This window comes from Daphnia pulex, chromosome 12 (genome assembly GCF_021134715.1).
Source record: "Daphnia pulex isolate KAP4 chromosome 12, ASM2113471v1".
NCBI lineage: Eukaryota > Metazoa > Arthropoda > Branchiopoda > Diplostraca > Daphniidae > Daphnia > Daphnia pulex.
This window is the reverse complement of record NC_060028.1, coordinates 4,842,731-4,869,121: the sequence shown is the minus strand read 5'-3', so window position 1 is coordinate 4,869,121 and position 26,391 is coordinate 4,842,731. Positions and strand designations below refer to the sequence as shown.

The following is a 26,391-nucleotide window of genomic DNA, read 5'->3' as shown; positions in this document are numbered from 1 at the left end:
AGCCGGATCCCGCCAAAGTAAGTGCCATTAAGGCGTTCAAAGAACCGAGTTCCAAAGAAGAATTACAGCGGCTGTTAGGAATGGTGAACTATTTATCAAAGTTTTGTGAACACTTGTCACCTCTAACTAAACCGTTGCGTGATTTGTTAAAAAGTGACGTTGAGTGGGTGTGGAACAGCAGCAGCGCCCTCATTTTACAATCCGTCAAAGAACTTGTGAGTACAGCGCCCATCTTGCGCTTATTTGATCCGAAGTTGCCGGTGACGGTCTCAGTCGACGCGTCCCCTTATATGGCCTTGGAGCTGTACTGCTGCAAGCCGGTCAACCCATTGAGTTCGCGTCCCGGTTATTGACGGACACACAACGTCGCTATGCCCAAATCGAAAAGGAGTTGTTAGCAGTGCAGTTCAGCATGACACACTTCCATCATTACGTCTACGGAAATCAGGTGGCAGTAGAAACTGATCACAAGCCCCTGGTTGGATTGGTGGATAAGCCAATTGGATTGTGTTCCCCCCGAATCCAGCGAATGCGACTACAGCTGCAGGTTTACAGTTATCAACTCGTCTACAAGCCCGGGAAGGAACTCGTTCTGGCAAATACGCTCAGCAGAGCGCCAGACACTCAGGAATATGCGACGGATCAGTCGCAAATAAACGAAGAATATGTTCACGCAATGCTCAGCTACGTCATCCCAGAAGAAACGGTTAAAGAAAAGTATGATAAGGCAATTAACTCAGAGTGATCCTACGTTGCAGCTCGTCGTTGGATTAGTGGAAAATGGGTGGCCCAATCACAAGCGAGATTGCCCGGTGCCGGCAAAGCCATTTTGGTCGGAAAGGGCCAGTTTATCGACAGCTGGAGGTCTGCTACTTCGTGGACATCAGATAGTTGTTCCCGTCTCTCTGCAGTCAGACATGTTAAAGCAGATTCACGATGGCCACTTTGGAGAGTCCAAATGTCTCGAAAGAGCCAAGTCAGTTGCCTACTGGCCAGGATATGTCGAAGAAATACGCAACCTTGTAGCTGGATGTCGTATATGTCAATTTGAGCGGCGTCACCAAAATCCACATCAACAGCATTATCCGGTCGAAGTTCCAGAATACCCCTTTCAACGTGTGGCGACCGATTTCTTCCAGTTACGTTGTAAAGACTATTTATTAGCTGTTGACTACTTTAGTAAATGGCCCAATGTCATCGAAATGTCCTCTACTACAAGTGCGGCCACAATCAAATAATTAGATAAAATATTCTCAGATTTTGAAGTGCCGGAAGTGCTGGTGCCGGATAATGGACCACACTTTGGCAGCGCTGACTTCCGTGCGTTTGCTCGTCATCTTGCCGTATCCCATGTCACGTCAAGTCCATTTTATCCAGAGTCAAATGGTCTGGCGGAGAGATCAGTGCAAACAGTGAAAGCGGCGTTTATCAAGTCTATGGAGGATGGTCGCACGCTCCAGGAAACGCTCCGAGCAATCCGTTCAACTCCTGTTGGAGGTGGATTGCCGTCCCCATCGGTGTTGTTGCAATCACGGAATCTACGAGGAAGTTTGCCATTTTTGTCGGAGTTCCTACGGCATCAAAACGTCTCATCGGGAGCTGTAGCAGCAGAATTAAAGCGTCGTCAAGTGTCGGCGGCCTTTCATAAAAAAGCAGCTCGTCCGTCTCGATACTCCATTCTAACGATCGGTTAGCCAGTCAGAGTACGTTTAGGAAAAAACTGGGTACGCGGAAACGTCAAGATGGTATGCCAACCGCCAGACTATTATGTCGTCACAACTCTCGCTGGCCGAGATTTTAGAAGAAATCGATGAGCCATTAATTGCTGTAAGGGAGATCCTGTCATTCATCCTGCAAAGGCCACAGCTCAAAAACAGTCAGCAGTTCCCCCTAAATCATCAGCTGAGCAACAGTAGCCAAATCGTCTTAACACACCTTCTCCCAGACAGCAGTCGGTGTTTTCATTTCCGGCCCTGTCCTTGCCATAGCCTATTGCGTCATCGCAGTCACAGGCTGTAGTTCAGCCGCCAGCTCTGCCGCCGGTTTCACCAGCTCTGCCGCCGGTTCCACTGGCTCTGCCGCCGGTTCCACTGGCTCTGCCGCCGGTTCCACCAGCTCTGCCGCCGGTTCCACCAGCTCTGCCGCCGGTTCCACTGGCTCTGCCGCCGGTTCCACCAGCTCTGCCGCCGGTTCCACTGGCTCTGCCGCCGGTTCCACCAGCTCTGCCGCCGGTTCCACCAGCTCTGCCGCCGGTTCCACTGGCTCTGCCACCGGTTCCACCTGTCAGGGTGCTGTCCCTCCCTGCACATCCTGTTCGTGCCCCTCGTCAAGTCGTTCGCAAGCCGTGGACGGCCAAAATCTGGACATCGAGTTCCAGGAGTAGTTCCAGGTTGGCAGAGCAACGTCAGGCCTTATTGTCAGAGCAGCGACGGTCCGTCTCATTAAGTCCAGCTCGCCCTCCTGATCCGGCCGGACAGGTGGCAGATGAAAACTTGGGAGCAGAACCAGCGGCCGAATCGACTAGCCCAGCTCCAGCCGAACCGTCTGAAGTCACAAGAGTAGCAGCTCCAATAAAAAAAATTTGCCAGTTTCATGTTGTTTTGTTCTTTGTGACGGTCAGTTATTACTGCCTCTTTGTCGCATTTGTCCTTCGTTTTTCCGTATTGTCGTGTTTGTGAAAGGAAAAGATGTTGTATATCTACTAGCGCCACTAGTGGCATGCTGAGCTAATACAAAGTGGCCTAGCCTCAGTCACACTGGGACAGCCGAGGTTACTACAGAAGTGGGAAGTTTTTTTAACTTAAAAATGGTTCAGTGAAAATGTAACTGAAGTTCTGAAAGGTAAACGAAAATATATAGGGGAGAGCAGGGTCATACAGGACAAAAACTTTGTTTTGTCTGTAACTCAGTATGTAACAATGTTATGCTAAAATAAATTAGATTAGTGTAAAGAGCGTTGTTTATATAACATTAGGTAATTCTTTCACCGCCATACGTTTTATAGTTTACGAGTTAATAAATTTCAAAAAAGGGGTAAAATGGTTGTTGAGGAAAAATGTGGGGGTAAAACTGGACAAAGGGTGTCCCATTAGGTTGGATCGAATTTTTTTTTTAAATTCAAAAAATCAGCCGAGCTATTTTATTTATCTATGTTTCAATATGTTATGTTCAAAATTTGGGGAAAACTGAACCATTAGTTGCCGCCGCTCGTCTATGTCTTGAAAAAATGTGGAAAAGTTGTTACGTGTCACAGGTTTTATTCAATAAAATCTGTACCTCACAAGCTATTTTTTTTAAATAAGAGGTCTTTTTTAGCAGATAATAAGCTTTAAGAAAATGTTCAGATTAAAAAAATGTTTATTAGTTTACTGAGAAAATTCAAGAAAACTGTAAAAATGTAGTGGTTTTTCTTTTCTTATGAGAAATTCCACTGTGGCGCTGCTAGTCTTATGCAAGAATTCAATTTTCTCAATGACTACAAAAGAAAATGGAATCCAGCTATACATAAATTAAAAGCTAAAATGATGAAATTCAAGCTGGTTACGGTCGAAATCGAAAGATTATTTGGATTACACACGAAATATCTCTTGAAAAAAGTAGTCGTTTTTGCCGCAAAATAGTGGCGCGAAATTTGAATTTTTTACCAACAAACAATAAAAAGTCTCTAAATAAAATAGTTCGGCTAATTTTTTGAATTTCACAAAATTTTTTAAAAATCCAACCTAGGGTCTCATACTGGACATGGTTAATTCCAATTAATGTTTCTAGTTATTTATGGTTGAAAAAATTTCTCTAAATACTTTATCAATAGAACATCTATTGTAGCGTAGCTTAAATTTCAAAAAATAACATGAAGAAAAATAAAAAATGAAGTTGAGGGGGAATTAACAATTTCTATATCAAATGGAGAAGTGGGAGGGGCATCTTAGATATCGCATGATCGATTCTTTATCGATTGTCAGAAAACAAATTTTATCAAAGCAGAAAACACTTTTGGACCTCATTCATATACTCAATTAACTTGAAATATGTTCTATAAATCCATTTCGAATATTCTGCGCCTGATGCGCAAAGTTTCTTAGCAAAAAACTATTCCTCCACACAACTTAGGCTCCGCCAATAAAAAATGGATTTCGTCCGTTTGAACCCCCCAACGAGAGTTTCTTTTTAATTCGTTCACACCTCTTAAACCATAATCCGTAAATTTTGTACACCGGAATGAATGAAGTAGCATCTTTATCTACAGTGGGTACCGAAAGTATCCGTACGGCTGAGAGGATCAGTAGGGAAAACGCGTTTTTCAAAACGCTCCCAAAAATAGAATTCTCGGTGGAATTCGATAAAAATTTTTTCAAAGGTTAATATTAGGGCGGGGTATCATGTGATTTTTTTTGGGAATTTTTCGACAACGCGATATGTGGTTTTTATCGCGTTGCGTAAGTATCCGTACGGCCGAGAGGCCTAGTAGGGAATGGGCTTACTTTGGAGGCCTGTCATTCGGTATCTACGTAATATTATAGGGTGGGAAAGTTCTTAAAAAAAAGAGCTGCATTAGCTCTATGTGTGGTCATAAGATCACATTTTTCAAATTTCATTTATAGTAATGAAATCGAAATTGAAAACACGAATTATAAGTTTTCCGTTTTCTTCCCCTCGATTCCCCATCACCAGTGTTGCCATATCAAAAATATTTATCCTTTCTCTTTCTCCCTCTTCCGTCCAAGGGAAGAAAGAGATTTTGAGATATGGCAACACTGGTGATGGGGAATCGAGGGGAAGAAAACGGAAAACTTATAATTCGTGTTTTCAATTTCGATTTCATTACTATAAATGAAATTTGAAAAATGTGATCTTATGACCACACATAGAGCTAATGCAGCTCTTTTTTTTAAGAACTTTCCCACCCTATAATATTACGTAGATACCGAATGACAGGCCTCCAAAGTAAGCCCATTCCCTACTAGGCCTCTCGGCCGTACGGATACTTACGCAACGCGATAAAAACCACATATCACGTTGTCGAAAAATTCCCAAAAAAAATCACATGATACCCCGCCCTAATAATAACCTTTGAAAAAATTTTTATCGAATTCCACCGAGAATTCTATTTTTGGGAGCGTTTTGAAAAACGCGTTTTCCCTACTGATCCTCTCAGCCGTACGGATACTTTCGGTACCCACTGTATTATGTAAATTTTTGACGAGTTACTGCTTGGATAATACCAAAAGATGAGCTGTAAATAAAATGAAAAGACAGCCCTCTTTTTTTTTCTCTAAAATTAGTGTATTTGTAAGAATTTCACTATGATTTTTTTTGGCGAGCTCCGGAAGCATTTCCCATTAGTTCTCTACCTTCAGGACCGCCCCTACCGCCAAGTAAGGCAAAGCTTCCGGAGCTCGCCGAAAGGAGCAGCGCAGTCGAATTCGTCGTCTGAGGAGGGGGAGGGGGAAAAATGTCGACTGCTGGACTTTACACAGAGTGGCGCATCTCCTTATCTCTGGTATTCCCACCCCCAGTTCCCCTACTACTTCAGGAATACATAATTTTCTAAAAATTTATTTTGTTCTAAAATTTTATGCCTATCAATCCGGCCCCAACTTTTCAGATACAAATTTTTCTATTTGTAGGGGCCGGGATTTTAACAAAAACTTTACAGTTTTGGCCCCATCCTTTTTGGTCCAAAGTTAAATGCTGTTTACCCGAAACGGAAAATACGCCAAAAAATGTTGCAATTTGCACAGCACAAAAATAGGGTTTTATCTACGAGAATCAACTATGTAATACCTCTCATGAATTGTAGCAGTAGCAATCCAAAATTCAGGCTTCTAGGAATGGCGGGGAGAGCCCCTAGAATCATACCACCGTTCATAGATGCAGAGTCGGAGGTAGAGATATGACATAGGCCGAAAATTTGGATGTAGACAATACAGAACAAAACACACAAGGATAAAAAGAAGCAAAGAAGAGAGGGGGGCAGAATTGAGACTGTGAAGACGGAAACATGGAATGAGAAGATGGAGTGAAGAAGCGAGCTCCGCCATCCATCGCTCTCCGCATCTGGATGCAGCTCAGCCATAGATCGGCGGAAAGATTGCGAGAGCATACCACCGTTTAAAGATGCAGCTTCCAATCCAATTCTTATCCTCGCCCCCTGCCCGATAGAAAGATAGAAATAAAATCGATTGATAACAAATGACGAAGGGGTGATGAGGAATAAGAGTAGTTATGTTTTATGAGACTATTGATGGCTTGGCCAACCGGCGAGTCTTCTTGATGATACAGATCATGCTTGCCCAAAGAAGTTAGGATTGACTGATGGCGGACAGTAAAGGTGGCCAAACCGTCGGAGCTGGAGTGAAGTTCGTCCTTTGTGAGTTGAAGGTCGTACAGGAGAAAAGGAAATGTTGGACCGTTTCGATTGTAGCTCCACATAAGCAAGTTGGGTGCTGGATAAATCCCATACGATGTTGATGGCTGTTGAGGCGAGAGTGACCTGTCAGAATCTTGATCGTTAGATGACTATTATCCTTGTTGCGTATGGCGTTAGCAGAGAAGAAGTAGGGGGAAATAATCTGGTGATAGCTCCTGTTTGGGAGGTTTTTCATTCGGTGTTCGATTTTGGGATAGAATTAGAACGGAGCATTGCTCTTATCCTCTGCCTCAGCGTTTATTTCAGAGAAAATATCGTTCTGCGACTGAATGTTTAAGAGCATGAGGCTCGATGCAGCCGTTTTTTTTAGTCTACGTGATGATTGCGAGCGAATTGGCCTGGTGCCTTTCGATGCTGCGCGGTAGCGTGACATGGGTGATTGATTTGATCGAGGCGTGATCGGCAGTGACTACACCATATCCGCAGACTTTTCTGTTTTTACCTTACGAGACGATTGGGTAGATTAGGATGTACCCTACCCAGAAAGAGGTAAGAGGAATAGGATCTGAATTTCTTAAGCGATGGATTTTTAAGTTGTAAGACCAATGTGGAGTAGAGGCAAAGACAGGCGTGGAGGTTTGACTCTGTGCGGGTATTGATAGAATTTCTGGGAAGGGGATGGTTATGAAGGAGACCGAACATGAGGGGAAAGTTACGTTCTCTTGCTTTGCTAAGAAGCGGAAGGCGGCAAGTTCGGTAAGAATTAAATCTATCTAGGGGATTCTGAGAGGACGAGCAGAGTATCTTTAGGAGTGGATTTGAACGCTTTAGTTGGGAGCAGAGAGACTTGACGTTGAAACGATCATATTTTTTTCTCGCCGTTTTGGTTCGAAGGACCAATATCCATACGGCACAATTATACGATAGAATTGGCTCAATTGCGATTTTATAGAGAAAACGAAGACGCTTTTTATCAAAGCTCCATGAGAGACGAACACAGCAACTAATAAAGAAGAGGGGCTCGTTTGGCCAAGGAGCATTTGTAAATTAATAGGGAAGCCATATTTAGTTGGGGTCAATTAAGAGTCCGATAGAAAGTTAGTTTGTTGGAGGGGGGAAATTTCTCGAACTCCTGGTCGACAGAGACAAGTGGGAGACGGGATTACGTTTTTTGGAAAAAATGTTGAACAGGGAGCTTGACTTCTGCAAACTTGTCGCTCACTCTTTCGACTGCTAACTGAATTTGATTTGTGGCAATACCTGGGTCTTTGTGTTGAGTTGCGAGGTTTATGTTTTCCACATAAGCTGTGGACATGAAATGGGAAAGAGCTACGTATGATGTCGTAAGATTCCAAAGAAAAGGTGATAAGGCACCTCCTTGCGGACATCCGAGATTTACCGGTTCTTCTAGACTAGCGTCGTTAGCTGACAAAGTTGCCATACAGTTGGCAAGAAAACTGACAACGGCTGAGCAAAGGTAGTAAGGGCACTTGCGCTTTATTAGTGTCACAAGGATGGTGGGTTCCTGTTGAAATTGAAAGCTCTCTTAATGTCTAAAAAAGCAGAGGCCGTGTGTAATTTACCCGGGAAGCTATTTTCAATTAACGAAACGAGCGAAAGCGTGCTGATTCGATGGATTTGCGCCCTGTCGAAAGCTATGTTGATTTTGTCTCAGCCAATTTAACGATGAGGCAAACCAGTTAAGGCGGTTCAGCAAAATGTTTTCAAGAAGTTTGATAAAGCTGGAGATGGGGCTAATGGGTCTTAGGCTCTGAAGGAGAGAGCAATCTTGTTTGTTTTGCTTGCAAAGGATGGAGGCATCCATGGAGTCGGGAAGTAGCATAGAGAGAGACAGGCGTTAAAAAAGAGACGGAGACTCGAACGAATCGTTGGCATGGAGAGAAGAAGTAAATCAGCTGATATTTTAACAGATTTAGCCGCAGCTTTGGGATTTAAGGACGAGACTGCCTTCTCGAATTTCCAGTCGAATGTGGGGGATTTTGATGTGGCCAGGTTTTGCTTAATGATTTTTTACTAAGAGTTCAGTGAGTTGGTGACAGGACGATTTTTGGAGTTTGGGAAGAAATGGTAAGCACAGTGCATTAGGATATCAGTTGGGATTGTGATTTTTTGGCCATTGATGGTGGAAAGGCAGGGCTCCCTTCTGATTCATATTTACCGCTGGCAGATTTTATTGCTGCAAATAGCTCACTCGGAGACGAGTTTTTTTTATCTCTTTCTATGCTAGGGATTTAGCTCGTCGTTTCTCTGATAATTGCTGAGCAGCTCGGAATTTTCTGTTTGTCGTGGTCGTTCTGTGATTTGGACCATATTTTGTAAGCTTGGTGTGTCTTTGTGCGTAAAGCGCAAAGTTCGCGAGACCACTATGGCAACTGATCGACCGATCGGCCGTTGTTTTTACGACTGGCGTCGCCTCGGCTCTGGTGCATTTTACTATGGCCACGAAGATTGCCTCTATCTCAACAATAATGTTGAGGATGGACGGTTTGAGAATTTCAAAGAAGTTTTGGGACCTTCTCGCTGTTGCTGACTTTTTTTGTGACTTTTTTGTGTGACAGATGACAGGGTGATCTGAGAGAGAAGGGAGTTGTAGGAAACGCCAGTGAGTGCTTGATTCGCGGTCTCGATTCGCTTGATCGGACTTGATTCGATTTGATTCGCAATTTGGGTCGCCGTGAACAGTTGAATCGACAAAAGTTGTGCCGGCCAGATTAAAATCCAGGTCTGTTTCTTTATGTTTGCTATGTTGAGGATGTGGCAGTGGCGGCGAGTTCTAGCTCTTCACCCCTACTGTTTGTAGTCGGGCTAAACCAGAGAAGGTTATGGGCATTCGTGTCTATCGAGAACAGAGCGAGCGAAAGGACCTCCGACGCAAACAGTTGGTGTGTAACGTCGTCAAAATTTTGGAGGGACGGCCTGATATACACCAAGAAGTGCTTTTTGGTACCTGGTTTTGTGCTAAGTTCTATGCCAGCTGTAAAATTTTTGAGATAGGGACCAGCGACGTGACTCTAGGAATGGAGGAGTCTCACGTGAGAATCACGGCTCCAAACGCGTGATCGTTTTTTGAGAGGGGGTGGTGGGAGGAGTAGCCTAGTGGAATATTTTCTATTTGTGGATGGTCGGCTGTTAATGAGTACGGCTCATGTATGAACGCTATGTCTATTTCGAGATCGAGAAGAACTTGTGAGAGAGAGAGGGATGCCATTTTTGATGTCTTAATTTGATCTGGAGACATCGAATGTACTCTTCGAAGTGAAGAGTTTGGGTGGAGCTACTATTTGCGGTTGAGAAATTTGCGGTAGCGAGCGACAGCTCTGACTTTCTCTGGGCTTCAATGGTTGCCGGCCTGGTGAAGATCACCACAGTTTGCACAAATTGGGTTGTTGTCTAGTGCTTGACACACAGATGTGCGGTGGTTTGCTGAACATTTGCCGTATTTTGGGTTTTGGGCCCTTCAGATCATTCGGGTGTTGACGTAGCCCTGGCACTTATAGCAACGACTGACTTCTCTGTTTAAATCGAAATCAACTATAGGCAGGGACTCATCGAAGAAAGCGGCTCTTTTTTGTCTAGTGCTGCCCAGCTGTCACATCGTTGGCTGGGTCGCGACCATAACGCTATTTGGCCAACATGTCGCTACCATCCTTTTCGCTGCTGAGTGGCATAACCTGGTCACTACGTTTTCACTGCCTCATTTTCCCAAGAAGGTACCAAAAAAGATGTAAGGCAGTTGGCTGCTGATTTTACCTGGTCACTACCTTTTCACTACCTAAATTTCACAACAAGTTACCACAAATAGTCAATTGCTTTTTTGAAATGTTTTGAACTGTTTGAACTGAAAATTTTATTTCCACTCGAAATTCAAAATAAAATGGTCCATGAAAATTTGCGCCAGGCCTTGATTGAAATAGCGTTCTGGCGCACCAGCAGAGACCAGGCTGTTTTGGAAATACATCGCTAGAATGCTATCAATGGGTGTACAAGGCCGTGAATGATTCCTGGTGTCCCGTTGTAAAAAAAATATGTTCTTTAGTTATCCTCAACAATTCATATTAACAAAGCTCGGTTAGCTCAGTTGGTCAAGAGGACAAGAGTTAAAGTCCCAGAATTTAGTAAATAATTTCTATTGGTCGTGACCAGGCATGTGCAATGGCTTGTTAATGGGAGACGACCTGGTTCTTACTTCGGGTTGTTACCAAGCAAAAATAGGTCGTTTTATTGTCACTTCCCAGCAGTGACCTATGTTAGCTGGGTGTTTTTTGGCCCGTTGGATTTACAAGTATTTTGACGTGTCCCAGGCCTGTCCCTTGTTTTCGAAAGATAGTCTTAAGGTCGTGGATCTGCCCGCGAAAAGTTTTTTTGGGGGATGTAATTTCTGACGTATCCAGATCTAAGATCACTGCAAACAACATTACCAAGGGGTGCAATGATTCGATTTTTCTCACGCCTTTGAACATATCTTTACATTTTGGTTAAATAGATTGACTGCCCTGTCGGCGTTGGCTGCGCCATCAAACGGGATAAGCCAATGTTTTCTGAATTGAGAAGAGGTTCAAGAGCGGATACCGAGAGTGGTTCTGTTGGTTTCCTGCCGTCAGCGTATTCGGCGACCACAACTGAGACCGCGCCGTCACGAGCAACGTCTGCGTGGGTTTTGAGGCTTAGAGAAAAGCTTCGAGAGCTTTGTCACCCACTATGACTTTTAAGCTTATAATATCAGCCTGGAGCTTTCCTAGGTTGCTGTGTCACTCGGTTTTTGTCTGAGACAACTCTGTTGTTAACTGATCTTCAGAGAGGATCTCTAGATAAAAGTGTTTTTTAGATGAGGTTCAGATTGTTTAAGATCTACACAGTTTAAGTAAAGTTGCTAGAGTTGAGTCGGCACTGATTGCTACAGTAAGTGCGGTTTGAATTGGTGTACTCTTTGTTGCAGTTTTTGCATATTTTAACCAATGTAGATGCAATGAGCGACAGTACATTTTTCGACAATTGGAAACCAATTGTCGAAAACTGTGACATCTGAGATGCGCCAACGTCGTCAACCGTTTCCATGACTGGCCTGTGGACGGGGGCACAGAGAAAGTATCTTAACTAATAATCCAGGTGGGCGAGAGTGGAATGGGTTGAGGCGCAATTGACGATGATGTGATGATCTTGAGAAAATTTGGCGAGAATAGATACAAAACTATATGTGAAAAACGAACGACGGGCTCTTTTTTCCCTTTTCTCTCACTGCCTGGCAGCCATTTTTTTGTACTCTCCGTCGCGCCCCTTGCGGAAGCCAGCTTGGTTCCACTAAATATTAAGGCCGATATGACTTCTATGGGTCTAAAATTAAGGCCAACAGATAAAACCTTGTACTGGCTTTCGCAACGAGCGCGGCGGAGAGTACAAAAAAATCGCAACCCTTTGAGAGTTGCTTAACTGATCATTAACAAATATACCACACTTGAATGCAAAAAGGATAAACTAGGATAAAAGTTTTGACTGCCGTTTGTTGGGCAAATTTTCCCAACGTTGTTGTGTTATTAAAGACTAACAAGCCTTTTTGATTTTTAGGGTGGTTTTGGTGTCTTTACAGTAGAATTTGACGAGTTTTTCTTTGCTTGGTATTCATCATATTTCTCTTTGGAACGCTTTTTTGTTTCAAAAATATTGACTTGACACCAGGATATACTAAGCTGCTGTTTTCTTCAACTGCTGTTTATTTTCTCACAGCTTTGTTCTAATTTTTGGAAACAATCCAACATACACAATTTCATATGACAATTGATCATTATCCTCTAAGCATAGACTTGCCTTAATCAAGACTGCTGGGATATAAAAGAACATTCAAGATTCGTTGACGTGGGTGGATGACGGTAAGCCAACAAATTATTATTGTACTTTTGCCTGCCTAACTGAAAAGTTATCTTTTAGACCATAAAAGATTTTCGTGCCAATTATCTACACACTACAGAAGCAACATTCTAAACAAAATTTCTCGCGATATTTCTTTTTTCCTGACAATTTTAGCACAAAAGAAATTCCAAATTATTCTGACGTCGTTTTTTAATTAAATAAATATATATTTGATATCATTTAACTAATTACTACATTTTCTTCTGAACATATGTTGTATTTTTTTGTTTTTGGAATTAAATACCGATAGCATCTGGAAAAATTTAATTTTTTTTTAAAGTCGGTATTTAGTATTTTTCCGAACCAAGGGAAGATAAACTAATGCAACCAGGAGTTTGCAAACACACTTGATGATGATAACGAAAAACTTTATTCAAAAACCAAGAAGTAAAACAAATGAAGTGGTGCCACATCTTTTTTTACAATGCTTTTAGCGTAAAACTAGTTAAAATATCTTCGCAATTTTTTTTTCTAAATTGAATATTCAGTGTCTTTAGTAAATTTCAATTTCTCTTTCTTATTTCGAAATTACTTCTTGTGTGAAATAAGCCCACTTAATTCCCACGAATAAGTTTATCTTCCGAACCGTTAACCCACTAAATCGATTAATTATTCAGAAAAAATTAGTTTCACTTTTGGAATTCCCACTTCACTGTTAAAATTTTTTTTTTCACTTTTCGAAGGTTAAAACCTGTAGTTTTTGTATGCACGTTTTTAGTAAGTTATAACCTGTTTTTTTGCGAGTTTTTATTTTAGTATGATATATGTGAAACCTACAGTTATAACAAGTTTCACTTAATGTTTTAGAACGTTTTAACTTGTTAAAAATGAACTTTTAATTGACAACAACGTTTCGTTATTTGGTTGTGCAACCCCAATATTTTTTGTCTGAAACTGTTACTGAACCGAATTTTAAAATATTTCTATAATTCTGAATTATATAATAAATCAAATTATATTTATCAATGCAAACTGTTTTTGTTTATTTTATATTTGAATGGAACAAGGCGGCAAAAACAGAACAGCATTTAAAAACTATTGACTAATTGTGTCAGTATCATACAACGAAAAATGCTTGAGGCACTAAATGATTTTAATTGTTTAGTGATCCTTTCAATAACTTCTCCTTCAATAAAGAAAAGGACAGGTTCGACCTCCCTACACCTTTGTAGATCAAAAACATAGTACACAGCCAACAAACTTATTAAGGTAAATTATTTTCGGTCCGGTTCGGTCCTAACTCTCTGGCAATAGCACTGTAATCAACCAACGCCAATGCTTCCTTTTTCTTCAGCTAATTATCAACAGGCTGCCTGAAAAAATGGGTAGAGTGTAGGTTGCTCGAACAAATTTCTTGTCTGGAATGGCACTTGAAAGTATAACGTTGCAATCCTTTCTGGTTGAATTCCCTGCGATAAAAGACAACACAATTTGAGAATGAATTAACAATACAATAAAAGAAGTGGTAAGATAACATTACTTTTTGATGATTGAACAGTAACACTATTGGCATTGTGTTCTGGGGACTCGTATCCAAAAACACTGTTATCAAACCCATTTTGTACCATTACCATATCACCCATAATGTTATGACCAAAACTTTCCCCAACAGGATTAACCAGATCTACTTAAAAATGCAATTATCTGTAAATAAATTTTGATTACAGCTCACACAACAGTATATACACAGATCATATCATAGAATCATTCATATCAATAGAACATTGATATGAATCACTTGGGCCAACACTTGTGGCCAATTCAACTGCAAAATAAAATTATACAAAAAATTTATAAGAGAATTTAACATTTTTGTTATTACCAGTTTGGTTTACAGTACGTTTATCAGTAGAAAACATGGAAAATAAATGTGTTGTCAAAATCAATTGGTCTCGTTACAAAGCACTTGAGAACGCTTCTGTCTTTATTGGAGAATCTTCTCCAACCACAACAAAGGTACCAGGGAAAAATCACTTTCAACATGAAAAACTAATTCTCGGCGTGACAACAAGTCGAAATTTTTCTTTTTTTTTCTTTCATCGCGTTTACGACCAGGAGTTTGTGCGTCTGAAGTTTAAAACTTAACTTGTAAGTTATGATGATGTACCGCAGTTTCAACTTCCTCTAATTCTACAAACATAACTTGATGTGTTTGGTCAATCATTTTTAAATCAAAAATTGTATTTGGCAAACGTGCTACTTTAGGTAGAAAGAATGAATGAAATCCAAGCCCTCTCCGTGACATTCGTGTGCTGCCAAATTGTCTAAATATACATCATCAAACGAAAGACTAACGAAAATGCAATTAGCCAGTGACTTTTGTAGAGAAAAAAGTGAATGTATCAATAATAGTATACCTTTTACGTTATTGATAATGGATTACCTGAGCATTTTAAAAATAAAATATAATCCTTTACTGATTGTTCACTGTACGGTAGAAGGATGCAACTTTTCTCCAGCCTCAACACAGCAATTATTAAGACATTTCCGTTCAAAACATGAAAAAAACACTAAAATTCAAAGTGCATGCCTTTATTCAAGAGATTGCCCTCATACTGAAAAGTTTGAAACGTTTAGTGGCTTGATAAGTCATCTACAAAGGTGGCACAGAAACTTTTTTACAAATGATCGCAACTGGGGTACTGATATTGAAATTTGAGAATGAAATACCTTCTTCACGTAGTGCCAGTAACTTTCATTTAGTCAACAACTGTGACATCAATTGTTTTAAAATAAATTCCACCACCTATCGAATTAATGAGTCAGTTTGTCCCTCTCCCCATTCTTGTCCCATATTTAATTGTAAACAAAAAAACACGTTTGCCCTTCTCATAAAGATCGTTCAGCATGAGAAAAAGATTGCATTTGTTTGCAAAGTATTAAAAACAAAACAATTTGTTGTACATTTACAAGCTTTCAAAGTATCTCATCATGATGCCCCATATTTTTACCTTACACCAACAAGGATTTACAAGATAAAAAAACAACGAGTTATTTATAGTAAGCAATACATGTGTAACTGATTTGTATTAACTAAAAATGGTATATTTGTGTAAATACACTTTCAGTTAACTAGCATTGATTCCTTCATTAGTACCTACATCATTTTCAATTGTGTCCGTCATCACTACTATTATCTGATGTGACATAAGAAAACATGAGACCTCTTGCAACAGGAAAGGTTCTGGGAATGTTCTTCAATTGCATGGATGGAACAGTTTCAACGATGTAAAAATAGTGTTCTTCTTCTTCAAATGGAAGGAAACTTTGAGCAGCAATACATTGGTAAATCCACGATTGAAGAATGAGCTTCATTCTCTTGGAATATGAATTTTTGTGAGGAGGGTGACAATGTTACCTACAACAAAGTATGTATTTTTTCCAGTGAATAAAATAGATTGAAATATGTATTTAGTAAGTAAATTCATAACAAATGTATACACTTATCGATTATATTTACCTGGATTGAAAGTACCTCAGAGATAGTAGATAACCGCCATTACCACTAGACCGCAAGATAGTTATCAAATCAACAAAAAAACGATTAACAAAGCGGTTATAACACTTTCAGGAATAATTTTTTTTTAAATAATGAATATATGGCAATTAAGAAATAGGTAACATGGTCTAGTGATAACAGCGGTTTTCTACTGTCCCTGAGGTCCCAAGTTCGAATCTCGTCGTCCAAAAAAACGTGAACTTGTTTAATTCGATATTTATTATATTTATACATGACGAGTGTTTTCGCGCTTTTAACGCGGCGGCTTGTGGGCCAAAGTGTTCCCCTTTTTTGCGATAACTCTTGTTTGAGTTATGCAAAACCCCCCGCCCTAGAACGGATTGTCTCAACACGCCCACTTCCCTCTCAAAAATACGAAATCTTCTCCGACTCCAAATCCGCACTTGCTGCTTCTACTCCGTCCACGTCCACTAAATCCTCCCAACCATTCTCTTCTATAGTAAAAATCTTGGCTGCACTCTGCACAAATATAAAAATTTTTTGGATCCCAAGCCACTCTGGCCACCCTGGGAATGAAATGGCAGACTCAATTTCTAAAAGTGCCGCCCAAAGCTGGTCCTCTCATCACCCTTCCTTGCCGATGACAAAATCATATGCAAAATATGTGATTCTCAACTACATCAACACCATATAGGGAGATGAGTAGAAGTTCATGAAAGCAGGAAAGTCAGCGTGGGCCTTTTTTCCCACAGCAGCCAGTGCAATAATTCTCAACACCAATTCCCTTTCCTACCAGACTAATCAACTCCTTACTGGCCACTGTCGTTTAAAAGCCTATCAATACCGCTTCAAACATGTTTCTTCGCCGTTTTGTTCTTGTCTTTCCGAAGAGGAAAAGGTTGAACACTTTGTACTCAGATGCCCCAATAATTTTTCCATACATCGTGAGCCTCTTATCCGCAGAGTCCTCCAACTAAAGCTTAATTGGCCCCCTAAACTCTACGTCTTCACCCAATCAACTCTTCAAGCCCTAAACGTTTTCACGTTAAAAACTCAGCGTCTAAATTAACCTATGACGAATGTATAAACTGATACTCCGTTTCACTACTCTCACATGTATCCTAACTAATTTTGTTTTTCCTTTGTTTTACTCCAAATATGACCATCACTGTACCCTAGTCTACTCTCTATGCCAAAATATTCTTTTCTTTTTTTTTTTTTTTTTTTGTTTCTTCCCAATAAAAAGGGAATTATCAATATTGATAACGCCTCTTGCACTGAAAAAGAAAAAAAAATGATCAACTGTAGTTGATAACATCATCGCTCACACCATGGCTTTTTTTCCAATTCCGTTTATCAATCCCAAGGGTTCGAATTTAATTTCACTGTTTTCCATCGTTGTTTCAAGAAGAGTTCTCATATCTTTTGGTACGTCATTTAATGCAATATTTCGTTGGTAACAGAACGCGTGAAATTATTTTTCAATGAAATACGAGCAACATCTCTTCTTCAATCACTATTCATGTTCATGGCCTTATAGGACTTCTCTAAAAACCTTCTTCGTCGTCAATATATCGTTCAAATAAACAAGATTCATCTACTTTATCGAAATATTTACAAAATATTACTTTATGCTCGTACCATGTCGACATATATGTATAAATTTCGGCATAAATAAAATACGGCATACATAAGAAATTGTGTCCCATCTTTTTCTACTTTGAATTTCACCTGTGTTTTGAAATTTTCTCTGTTATCCTTTTCTTGGTCACTTGTTTTTGAAGATGTAAAATATTCTTAGAACTGAACATGATGTATTCTTTCAATTCTGATAAAATATATCTTCTATAAATTCGGTACGTTTAAAGTATTCATTAAGACCTCAAGGTAGTTCATCATATAAAAGAGAGTTATTCTAACGAACGTCTTCTATCAACACTATCATTGCTTTTATTGCTTCTGTGATTAATAAGAGGCAGTGGCCTAGAGTGGCACGGAATCTCCAATCTAATCAAACTTAACGCCATTCGATAGAGCTCGTTAAGCCGATTCGAATGGTATATGGGAAAGTTTGTGCAAATGAACGCATCCCTGAGTAAATCGACTTTAAAGTTTTTGATTTACCGGGCTTCCGTAGCGTCCTTGGCCGCCCCTTTGCGCACCCCTGAGCCCACCCCTCGTCCCTTGAGGGATCACCCCTATTTTATTTCGAGTGCCTTTTTTTCGAAAAATTTTTTGCCAGCCACCGGACTCGAACTCGGCACATGCTTGCTCATCATGTACCACCAGCCGGATACTATAACCACTACAACATATGTGATGCCAAAATTTTCGAATATGTTGTATTTAAACCATCAGTATCGAAAATAAGACTATGAAGAGACAATACAGCTCACAAATTTGGCAACTCACGTTTAGACAGTTGTCTTATATAGAGGCAATGGCAACAATGACGGTAACAAAAGAATTGCCACCCTTTTGCTCTTTTGAGCCTTATAAAAGACATGATTTGCATAAATGGCTCTTATTACACCATTATGGACGACCTGACAGCTACATTTTCGCGGTCGCAATACGCGTCCAAGAAATTAACGCACGGGAGAGATCTTTTATCGAGTTGGACCGTTTTCAAAGTGTGCGAGTTAGTTACGAATATTAGTTTACGAGGTAATATGGCTCTACGTTTCGCCATGAATTATCCTTATGTGTGTCTGTTATTCCAGGTATTTTGCTTGTTAAGTTTTTAATGGACGAAGGGCTTCTTCCTGGGGAACGGAAATGCCCAGTTTCTAATTGTGGCCACCCTATGCGACTCCATCAGTCATCGGCTTACCCTGACGGTTGTTATTGGTATTGCGGGCACGTCAACAAAAAAAACAAGAGAAAGTGCAAAAAAAACCTTAGTGTTCGGACTGGAACTTGGTTTTCCCAATCTCGCCTTTCTCTTGTAGAAATAGTAAGTCTAATCACGCTTCATGGCAAATTATACCTACTAATCGGTTTTTTCTTTGCCGATCTAGATTGCATATACATTTTTTTGGTGGCGTGGCACACCATCTGATCAAATCATCGAAGATCTACAAATTAACAACAGGGAAACCATTGCTCATTGGAACAGGAAGAGTAGAGAAATAGCCGTTATCATGTGTTTTGTTCTTTCCGAGCCTATTGGCGGGCCTGGCTCTGTTGTCGAGATCGATGAATCGATGTTTGGCAAACGTGAGTTATTTCACTTTAACTTCGACCTTCATTAAAGTTAACTACTTAAACTTTTTTTTCTCGCAGGCAAATATAACAGAGGAAAGATGAGGAAGGGTGTCTGGGTTTTCGGGGGAGTGGAACGTGGGTCCAATAGGTGTTTTTTAGTTCCGGTAAAAAACCGGAAGGCGTCCACTCTGATACCTATCATTAAGCATTTTATTCTGCCCGGCACGCTTATTTTATCAGATTGCTGGATGGCTTACAGCAAATTGAAGTAAGGGAGGTTAAAATATTTTTTTTTATCTATATTTTGATTTATTTACAGTCTAGAGGGATACGAACACCAAACTGTAAATCACTCCCGATTTTACAAAGACCCAGTTACCGGCGTGCACACGAATACAGTAGAAGGTATGTGGGCTCACGCTAAACGGGATTTTATTAAGGGAGGACGACCAAAGCGACACATGTACGGTTACCTGGCTACTTTTATGCTGAAACGGAAGCTGGCTGGCGAGCCAGGTAAAACGTTCGTCGATTTTATCAAGATGGCTCACGACTGTGTCGAAGTTGGATACCCGGAAGGCGACCACCACCTCCATATTCCAGAAGCCCACCCTGAACTTGATGATTCATCAGGCTCTGAACCAGATGACGACATCGATGACTTCCGGGAGATGCTGATGGAGTGGGTAGGTGGAGAAGAAGATATCTTCACCTTCCCGGATACCTTCTCTTTAGCCGAACGCCGCCAGATCCACAACATCTGTGATCAGCTCAAGCTCGTCCACAAGAGCACCGGCGAAGGCGATTCAAGAAGGCTGGTTGTCACGAGGGTCCCAATCACTCCCGATGGAGTCATCTGCGTGATTCCCTCCGTGACTCCAACATCTGACATTCCCGACAGATCGGTCAACCATTCTCCAACAGCTCCTGTTTTAGCCATTGAATATCCTCAAGCAGATGATCGACATGTACCACCACCAACTAATATAGAGCCCAGAGCAAGCAAACGCCAAAAGAAATTACCGACTCATTTAGCGATTTATCAGTTATGATCTTTTCATTTTTTACTTTATTCAACTTGTTTTTTATTATCATGTTTCGTTTCTTTATGAAGTTCACTTTTTACTTGTTCTTTTTAAATACACTTTGACGTCTTAAACTTAAAGAATTGCTATCTGACTGCCGTTCTTTCAGCTAATTGATTACTAAAGCCCAAGGGGACATAAAAAAAATATTGAGTTGTAGCTAGAGGAAATAATTTTATGTATTTGAAGTCCGTCTTTCTACAACTTCCATGGTGAAGTGGTTATAGTATCCGGCTTGTAGTACATGATGAGCAAGCATGTGCCGAGTTCGAGTCCGGTGGCTGGCAAAAAATTTTTCGAATAAAAGGCACTCAGGTACGGCGAAATAAAATAGGGGTGATCCCTCAAGGGACGAGGGGTGGGCTCAGGGGTGCGCAAAGGGGCGGCCAAGGACGCTACGGAAGCCCGGTAAATCAAAAACTTTAAAGTCGATTTACTCAGGGATGCGTTCATTTGCACAAACTTTCCCATATACCATTCGAATCGGCTTAACAAGCTCTATCGAATGGCGTTAAGTTTGATTAGATTGGAGATTCCGTGCCACTCTAGGCCACTGCCCAGCTCTTCTAAAAGAAATCGACAATGATCAAGACCCGAACTTTAAAGTCCAAGCCTGTTGGGTAAATGTTTTGGAAAGGGAAATCAAATAAAATTGAAAATAAGAAATACTATAATTGATAATCGCTTTCTGATATCAAACGTCATTACCAGAGGTATTGTATACCTCTGGGGTCCAGTAGTCAGTACTTAGGTCAATTACGTGAGAGTTTTAGAATACTTGCAGTATGGTGATTCAACGCACCATCGCCTATCCGTACAACACAAAAGCAGCGTTTAAGGAGAGTCAAGTGAGGATCCCATCCAGGAGATATGTCCAAATTTGGAAAAAATCACAAATCTCAAATAATACCAACAACAAATCAAAGTCATTTGTTTGTTCTCATCTTTCATTCATTCCTGCTTCTGTTTTTGTTTTATTTGAACAATTTGGAGAAATAACTTTCAATTTGGAATTTTCGCCTACTCCACCCACTGAAGTTGTTTTGTTTTAATTTTTAAAATTGTTCATCCTGATTTTTTAGAAAAATGTGTTGACGTACAAATGTTCAGATACTTGTAAGCCGCAGCACATTTCAATTCAATTTATTAAGTCTCTGAGTCAGGTACTTAATAGAAATTATAATAATTGTAATCAAATTGCAATCTGTACTATCTGTATAGGCTATATTCTCCTTTACAGTCAATAGTCCTACTTCAGAGAGACACACTTGTAAGCCACAGCACATTTCAATTGAGTCTGTGAGTCAGGTACTTAATAAAAATTGATATGTTTCGCTGGATTGTAATTTTAATTCTCATTTCATGTTCTTTAGGCTTTCTTTTGCTACGTTCCCAACAATCACCTCTCACCTCATATCACCTCATCTTTTCACCACGTGCAATGGCCGAACACTCTCATGATGCTCCTGTATTGGATGTGACAGGAAAAGTAAGACAGGATCCATAATCCGATGCGAAAGAAGCTGAATGGGACTGTTTCAAGTAATTTTATTAATGTGCGAATTGTTATCAATGTCCCATGTTATAAATTTTTTAATTGTATATTTTTCTAGGTGTGGGGCGAAAAACAACCGCAACTTTAAATTTTGCCTCAAATGTTTTAAATGTGGTAAGTGAGGCTGAAAAATGGGGAGTCCCTAATTTGCGTGAAATACCTGCGCGCCTATCACAAAACACACCTAACCCAACTTAACCTAACCTTACCTAACGTAATTAGTTTAATTCTAATTATCTTTTTTTTTTTTTTTTTTTTTTAGAAACGGATGAAGACTCGTCTGAAAGTATCTGTCCCTTTTCCTACTTTCAAAATGATGGAGGGGAAGAGGAAGAGGAGTTCGAAGAAAAAGAAGTTGGCTCATATGATACAGAGAAAGAAGTTGAAGGAGAAGAAAATGAAAAAGAAGGAAAATTGGAAAACGAGGAAGCAGTCGCCGGTCCGAGTAAGCCGAAGAAAATTCTTAAAAAGGAGGCAAGGAGACGGACTTACGGACTTAGAAGGGGAAGAGAATGAGGCGTGAGGAGGAGAGAAAGGAGAGAAATAATGTAACTGACGACGATGTCAATTCTCTGGCTCGAACTTTCGATGAGCAATGTAGCTCTGGTAAGTTATTTAATAGTATTGTGATTTCAACTAAATTTTTTCTCATTCCATGTCTTTTTCTACAGATGACGAAGATTCATCAAAACATTCCAAGAAAAGTTTGAGATGAACTTAGAAAGAGAGAAGTTGTGATGTTTTGTTTGACGAAGATTCATCAAAACATTTCAAGAAAAAGTTTGTGGTGAACTTAGAAAGAGAGAAGTAGAATGCGGCTTGAATCAATGTGTATTGGATACACCGGCGACCAGGACAGGATCCATCATCCGATGCGAAAGAAGCTGAATGGGACTGTTTCAAGTAATTTTATTAATGTGTCAATTGTTATCAATGTCCCATGTTATTATAAATTTTTCAATTGTATATTTTTCTAGGTGTGGGGCGAAAAACAACTGCAACTTTAAATTTTGCCACAAATGCTTTAAATGTGGTAAGTGAGGCTGAAAAATGGGGAGTCCCTAATTTGCGTGAAATACCTGCGCGCCTATCACAAAACACACCTAGCCTAACTTAACCTAACCTTACCTAACGTAATTAGTTTAATTCTAATTATCTTTTTTTTTACGCTAACCCCCCCATGCACCAACTACATCATAGGCGAGTGTAGAAGGAGAGATGGAATCAATTTCGGATTCTTCCCTCTGTCCCATTTTTCTTTCTTCAATTTGTTTGTTCGTGGAGTCCCTCTCCCGATTCTGACTGACTTGTAGAGTTTTATCGATCCAACATTAGGAGGTGTACACACTTGGTTACCAAAAAGTCTCCCTTTTCTCGGTGACGAGGATTCCTGGTAGGTACCCCTGTAAAACCCGGAGAACCGCAGGGCACATTTCTCAACTAGTAGGTGAAAAAGGGAGGGTTGAATATGAAGGGGGGGGGGAGTCTAGTAGGTAGACACCATCACGCACGCAAACATCCTACATTGTTTGTTTAATTTTCGAAAAGCCGATAAAAGTTCGACTCGTCGACTATGGAAACATCTTCAAATATCCCATATCACTTCTCCTTTTGATCTTTTCCCAATTATTTTTTACTTGAGCGACCGTGTGTGTGTGTGTGTGTGTGAGCGAGCAAGCGGGCGGGCGGAACAGTTTGGACTCATTGCATCCTCTTTGCACTTCACAGCCACCCACCCACCCTCCACTACCTCCTTTCGCTTATTTTCGTGTAGTGTCATTCTTTTGTTTTTCCACCCTCATTAACTTCCGCCCTGATGCTGCGAGTGCGCTACACGCTGCAGTCAGATTCGTCGCTTGCGCTTGTAAGGTTGCTTGTAAGGTCGCTGCTCGTCTCTTTTCGTTTTTTGCATTCGACGCCAACAAGGATCTTCTTTCGTAAAGTAAGTGCTATGTCGATTAATCATCAGTTATTTTCGATTCTTGGGCAGTTATTTGTGATTCTTGCGCAGTTATTCTCGATTCCTGGGCAGATATTTTCGATTCTTGCAGTTCTACTTTTTCGACTAGTTCAGTTATCTTTTCTTCCAGCGTGGAAACCTTTGTTTCCAAATTAAGAATTTTGCATTCCAAATTTCCTTTAATTTCATCCTTTTGAAAAAATAAAAAAAATCAAGTGAGTAAATTCCCTGATAAACAAAAATTGTTAACGATTTCTCACATAATTTGTTTCAAGTAGTTGCACTTTTTCGTACAAAGAAAGACCAGCAGTTAACTTACGTGATGAGACGAAAACCAGCAGATAACATATGTTATAAAATAAATCCATCTTTTAAAATACTGTCCTGTATTTTTGACGATTGCAATTTCACAAATAAATAGAGTAAACAACTATACTGTGCGTGCGCGTGTAACACAACGAACGAACCTTATGAAAGTGTTCCGAAGTTGCTACCGCTGGTTTGTCGTGTGTAGTATCCGTTCAAAATCCACCGCTATAATACTTATATTTAGCCTCACCACCTATCCAATCAGAAGTTTATTGCGTCAAATGTAACGGTACCCCCTTTTGTACCTAAGATTTCTTGTACAAAGCGACGTCGTCACAGTAGAAGGTGGTAGAAGTCACGGATGAGCTTTATAAGTTATAGCTAGCCTTGATGACATACCGGAACATGTGACATAGTATAGATTCTTCGTCTATGCGAGTTTTAAGGAATTTCCAACTTTCTATCAGTTGCCACTTGCCTATACTCGTAGTCAGGAAGTTTTGAACACGAGATTTGTGGTTGATCATTTTTCTTTTCTTCTCGTTACTAATCAATGTTATTTATTTTAGATGGCTAATGATGCGCCTGGATGCCTGGATGCCAATGATGATGCTCCTGAATTGGATGCGAAAAAAGAATGGGACTGCTTCAAGTAAGTTTATTAATCTTATTTATTTATTCTTTATTTTAATCTTAGTTTATTAATCATATTTTTCTAGATGTGGGGCCAAAAACGATGGGAATTTCAAATTTTGCCATAGGTGTTTAAGATGCGGTAAGTGCGCGCCTACCCTACCCTAACCTACCCTAACCTAACCTTACCTAATGAGTTTAATTCTAATCATCTTTTTTTTTTTTTTTTTTTTTTTTAGAAACCGATGTGGACTCTTCAGAAAGTATCTGCCCCGATTCTTTCTTCCAATTTGATTATTATGGAGGAGAAGATGAAGCGGAGATAGAAGTAGAAGAAGAAGAAGAGATCGAAGAAGAAGAAGAAGTTGTCCCGGTCGAGAACGAGGAAGCAGTCGCCGATCCGAGTAAGCCGAAGGAAATTCTCAAAAAGGAGGCTAAACGCCGGACTTACAAGGAGAGGGAGAGAATGAGGCGTGAGGAGGAGAAAAAGAAAGTAACTGACGATGTCAATTCTCTGGCTAAAACTTTTGATGAGCAATGTAGCTCTGGTAAGCATAGTATGGTATGTGTGATTTAAACAAAATTTTTTATAATATCATGTCTTATGCTACAGATGAGGATGATTCGTCAGCAAATTTGAAGAAATAGTTCAAGCACAACTAAAATTCCCGTCCATTCTCTTTCTTGCTGGATGACGAGTCGTCATACATGCCCACTGGAAAAAAGCTAATGAGATTCTTATAGGCTAATTACTCGAAAAATTTGATTCAATGGATGTACTGTTCAACTTTGTAAACTTAGGGCTATTTTGTTTACAAGATCAATCTGATTAAGTAAATTTTTGATCGCTCAGCTTTCACGGCTTGATCGCGAAGGCTTTAAATACGGTCAAAGTGTCGGGACTTTCGAATGAGTAAACATTTAGGAAAGCAGCCTAATCATTCTGGCCAAAGAGGATAGACGAGGATGATCTACGAGGAGCAGACAGAGACTGATAGAGACTGACACAGAGACTCAGTGAGACAGAATTATAGGGAGGGGGTTCTCTCCTATATATGAAGCCGACGGGTGCTGTGTTGCCAGATGGCGTCATCACAAAGTTGACACACAACTAATGTTGACTTCCATTCTCTTTCTCGCTGGCTGACGAGTCGTCATACATGCCCACTGGATAATATCGAATGAGAATTCCAGAAATGTGGTCCTTAAGTCCCATTTCCTTATTTTGTGGAATTCTATCTTTCCTAGAACGTTTCATATTTAAAGGCCGTCACTTTTTTTATCCTTCTCGAAATCTTCTAAAATTTTCGTGGACAATGTGGTCCTAAGGTGCCCTATCCCTTTTTTGTGGAATTCTATCTTTCCTAGCGTGTTTCATATTTAAAGGCCGTCACTTTTTTTTATCCTTCTCGAAATTTTCTGAATTTTCGTGGATAAAATTTTCAAAAATAAATGTGCCCTTTAAGCTTCAACTATTTTGAAAGTTCAAATTACTCCACGTAATATTGTTAGAATCCTGAAACTAGGTTGAATATTTTTGAGTCTTAGTTTTCGTATTAATGATGTTTTCTAGTTTTAGGAAAGGGGAAGTTTAAGACGTATTTTTCCTTTTAGTACATAAAAAACTAAAATGTTTTGACATGGGACTTCTAGTTGGACTTAACTTATTTTTACCAAAAGGATTATTTGCACATTGACCAAAGAAAATTACTAGATTTTCTGTTTTAACTTTAAATCACCTGTACTTTTTAGACGGGTTCTACACGTCACGCCGTGCATAGCCTAATCCACCGTGATAATGTAATCGTCTAGCCAACCGCAATATTCCAGAATTGATGTATATTTTTAGAATGTGTTTTCAAATATTTGAAATGGTAAAGAAATTAT

At 40.0% G+C, this 26,391-nt stretch overlaps 3 protein-coding genes and 2 long non-coding RNA genes across 5 annotated transcripts; 4 read left to right on the top strand and 1 right to left on the bottom strand.

Annotated features, from left to right (window-relative positions):
* The first annotated feature begins 412 nt into the window (after window positions 1–412).
* On the top strand, window positions 413–1,238 carry LOC124209964. Its single transcript, XM_046608215.1, has 2 exons — window positions 413–706; window positions 759–1,238. The coding sequence occupies exons 1-2, from the start codon at window positions 413–415 to the stop codon at window positions 1,236–1,238; spliced, it is 774 nt and encodes a 257-aa protein (XP_046464171.1).
* Window positions 1,239–1,767: 529 nt separating this feature from the next.
* Window positions 1,768–2,383, top strand: LOC124209963 (sericin-1-like). Its single transcript, XM_046608214.1, has 2 exons — window positions 1,768–1,827; window positions 1,946–2,383. The coding sequence occupies exons 1-2, from the start codon at window positions 1,768–1,770 to the stop codon at window positions 2,381–2,383; spliced, it is 498 nt and encodes a 165-aa protein (XP_046464170.1).
* Window positions 2,384–18,247: 15,864 nt separating this feature from the next.
* On the top strand, window positions 18,248–20,134 carry LOC124208495. Its single transcript, XM_046606245.1, has 5 exons — window positions 18,248–18,422; window positions 18,479–18,711; window positions 18,776–18,974; window positions 19,041–19,230; window positions 19,282–20,134. The coding sequence occupies exons 1-5, from the start codon at window positions 18,260–18,262 to the stop codon at window positions 20,012–20,014; spliced, it is 1,518 nt and encodes a 505-aa protein (XP_046462201.1). The 5' UTR covers window positions 18,248–18,259; the 3' UTR covers window positions 20,015–20,134.
* A 3,307-nt stretch (window positions 20,135–23,441) lies between these two features.
* On the top strand, window positions 23,442–24,646 carry LOC124208959. Its single transcript, XR_006880729.1, has 3 exons — window positions 23,442–23,544; window positions 24,441–24,523; window positions 24,591–24,646. It is a non-coding gene; the product is annotated as an uncharacterized LOC124208959 (long non-coding RNA).
* LOC124208958 lies at window positions 23,565–25,224 on the bottom strand. Its single transcript, XR_006880728.1, has 2 exons — window positions 23,823–25,224; window positions 23,565–23,752 (listed from the first exon to the last, which is right to left on the bottom strand). It is a non-coding gene; the product is annotated as an uncharacterized LOC124208958 (long non-coding RNA).
* Between the last annotated feature and the right edge of the window lie 1,167 nt (window positions 25,225–26,391).

Coding starts and splice junctions, on each gene's coding strand:
- LOC124209964 (XM_046608215.1), top strand. CDS start 413: ATGACACACTTCCATCATTACGTCTACGGAAATCAGGTGGCAGTAGAA. Junction 707..758: donor ACGTCATCCCAGAAGAAACG/GTTAAAGAAAAG, acceptor CCTACGTTGCAG/CTCGTCGTTGGATTAGTGGA.
- LOC124209963 (XM_046608214.1), top strand. CDS start 1,768: ATGTCGTCACAACTCTCGCTGGCCGAGATTTTAGAAGAAATCGATGAG. Junction 1,828..1,945: donor TCGATGAGCCATTAATTGCT/GTAAGGGAGATC, acceptor ACCTTCTCCCAG/ACAGCAGTCGGTGTTTTCAT.
- LOC124208495 (XM_046606245.1), top strand. CDS start 18,260: ATGATTTGCATAAATGGCTCTTATTACACCATTATGGACGACCTGACA. Junction 18,975..19,040: donor TGAATCGATGTTTGGCAAAC/GTGAGTTATTTC, acceptor TTTTTCTCGCAG/GCAAATATAACAGAGGAAAG. Junction 19,231..19,281: donor ATGGCTTACAGCAAATTGAA/GTAAGGGAGGTT, acceptor ATTTATTTACAG/TCTAGAGGGATACGAACACC.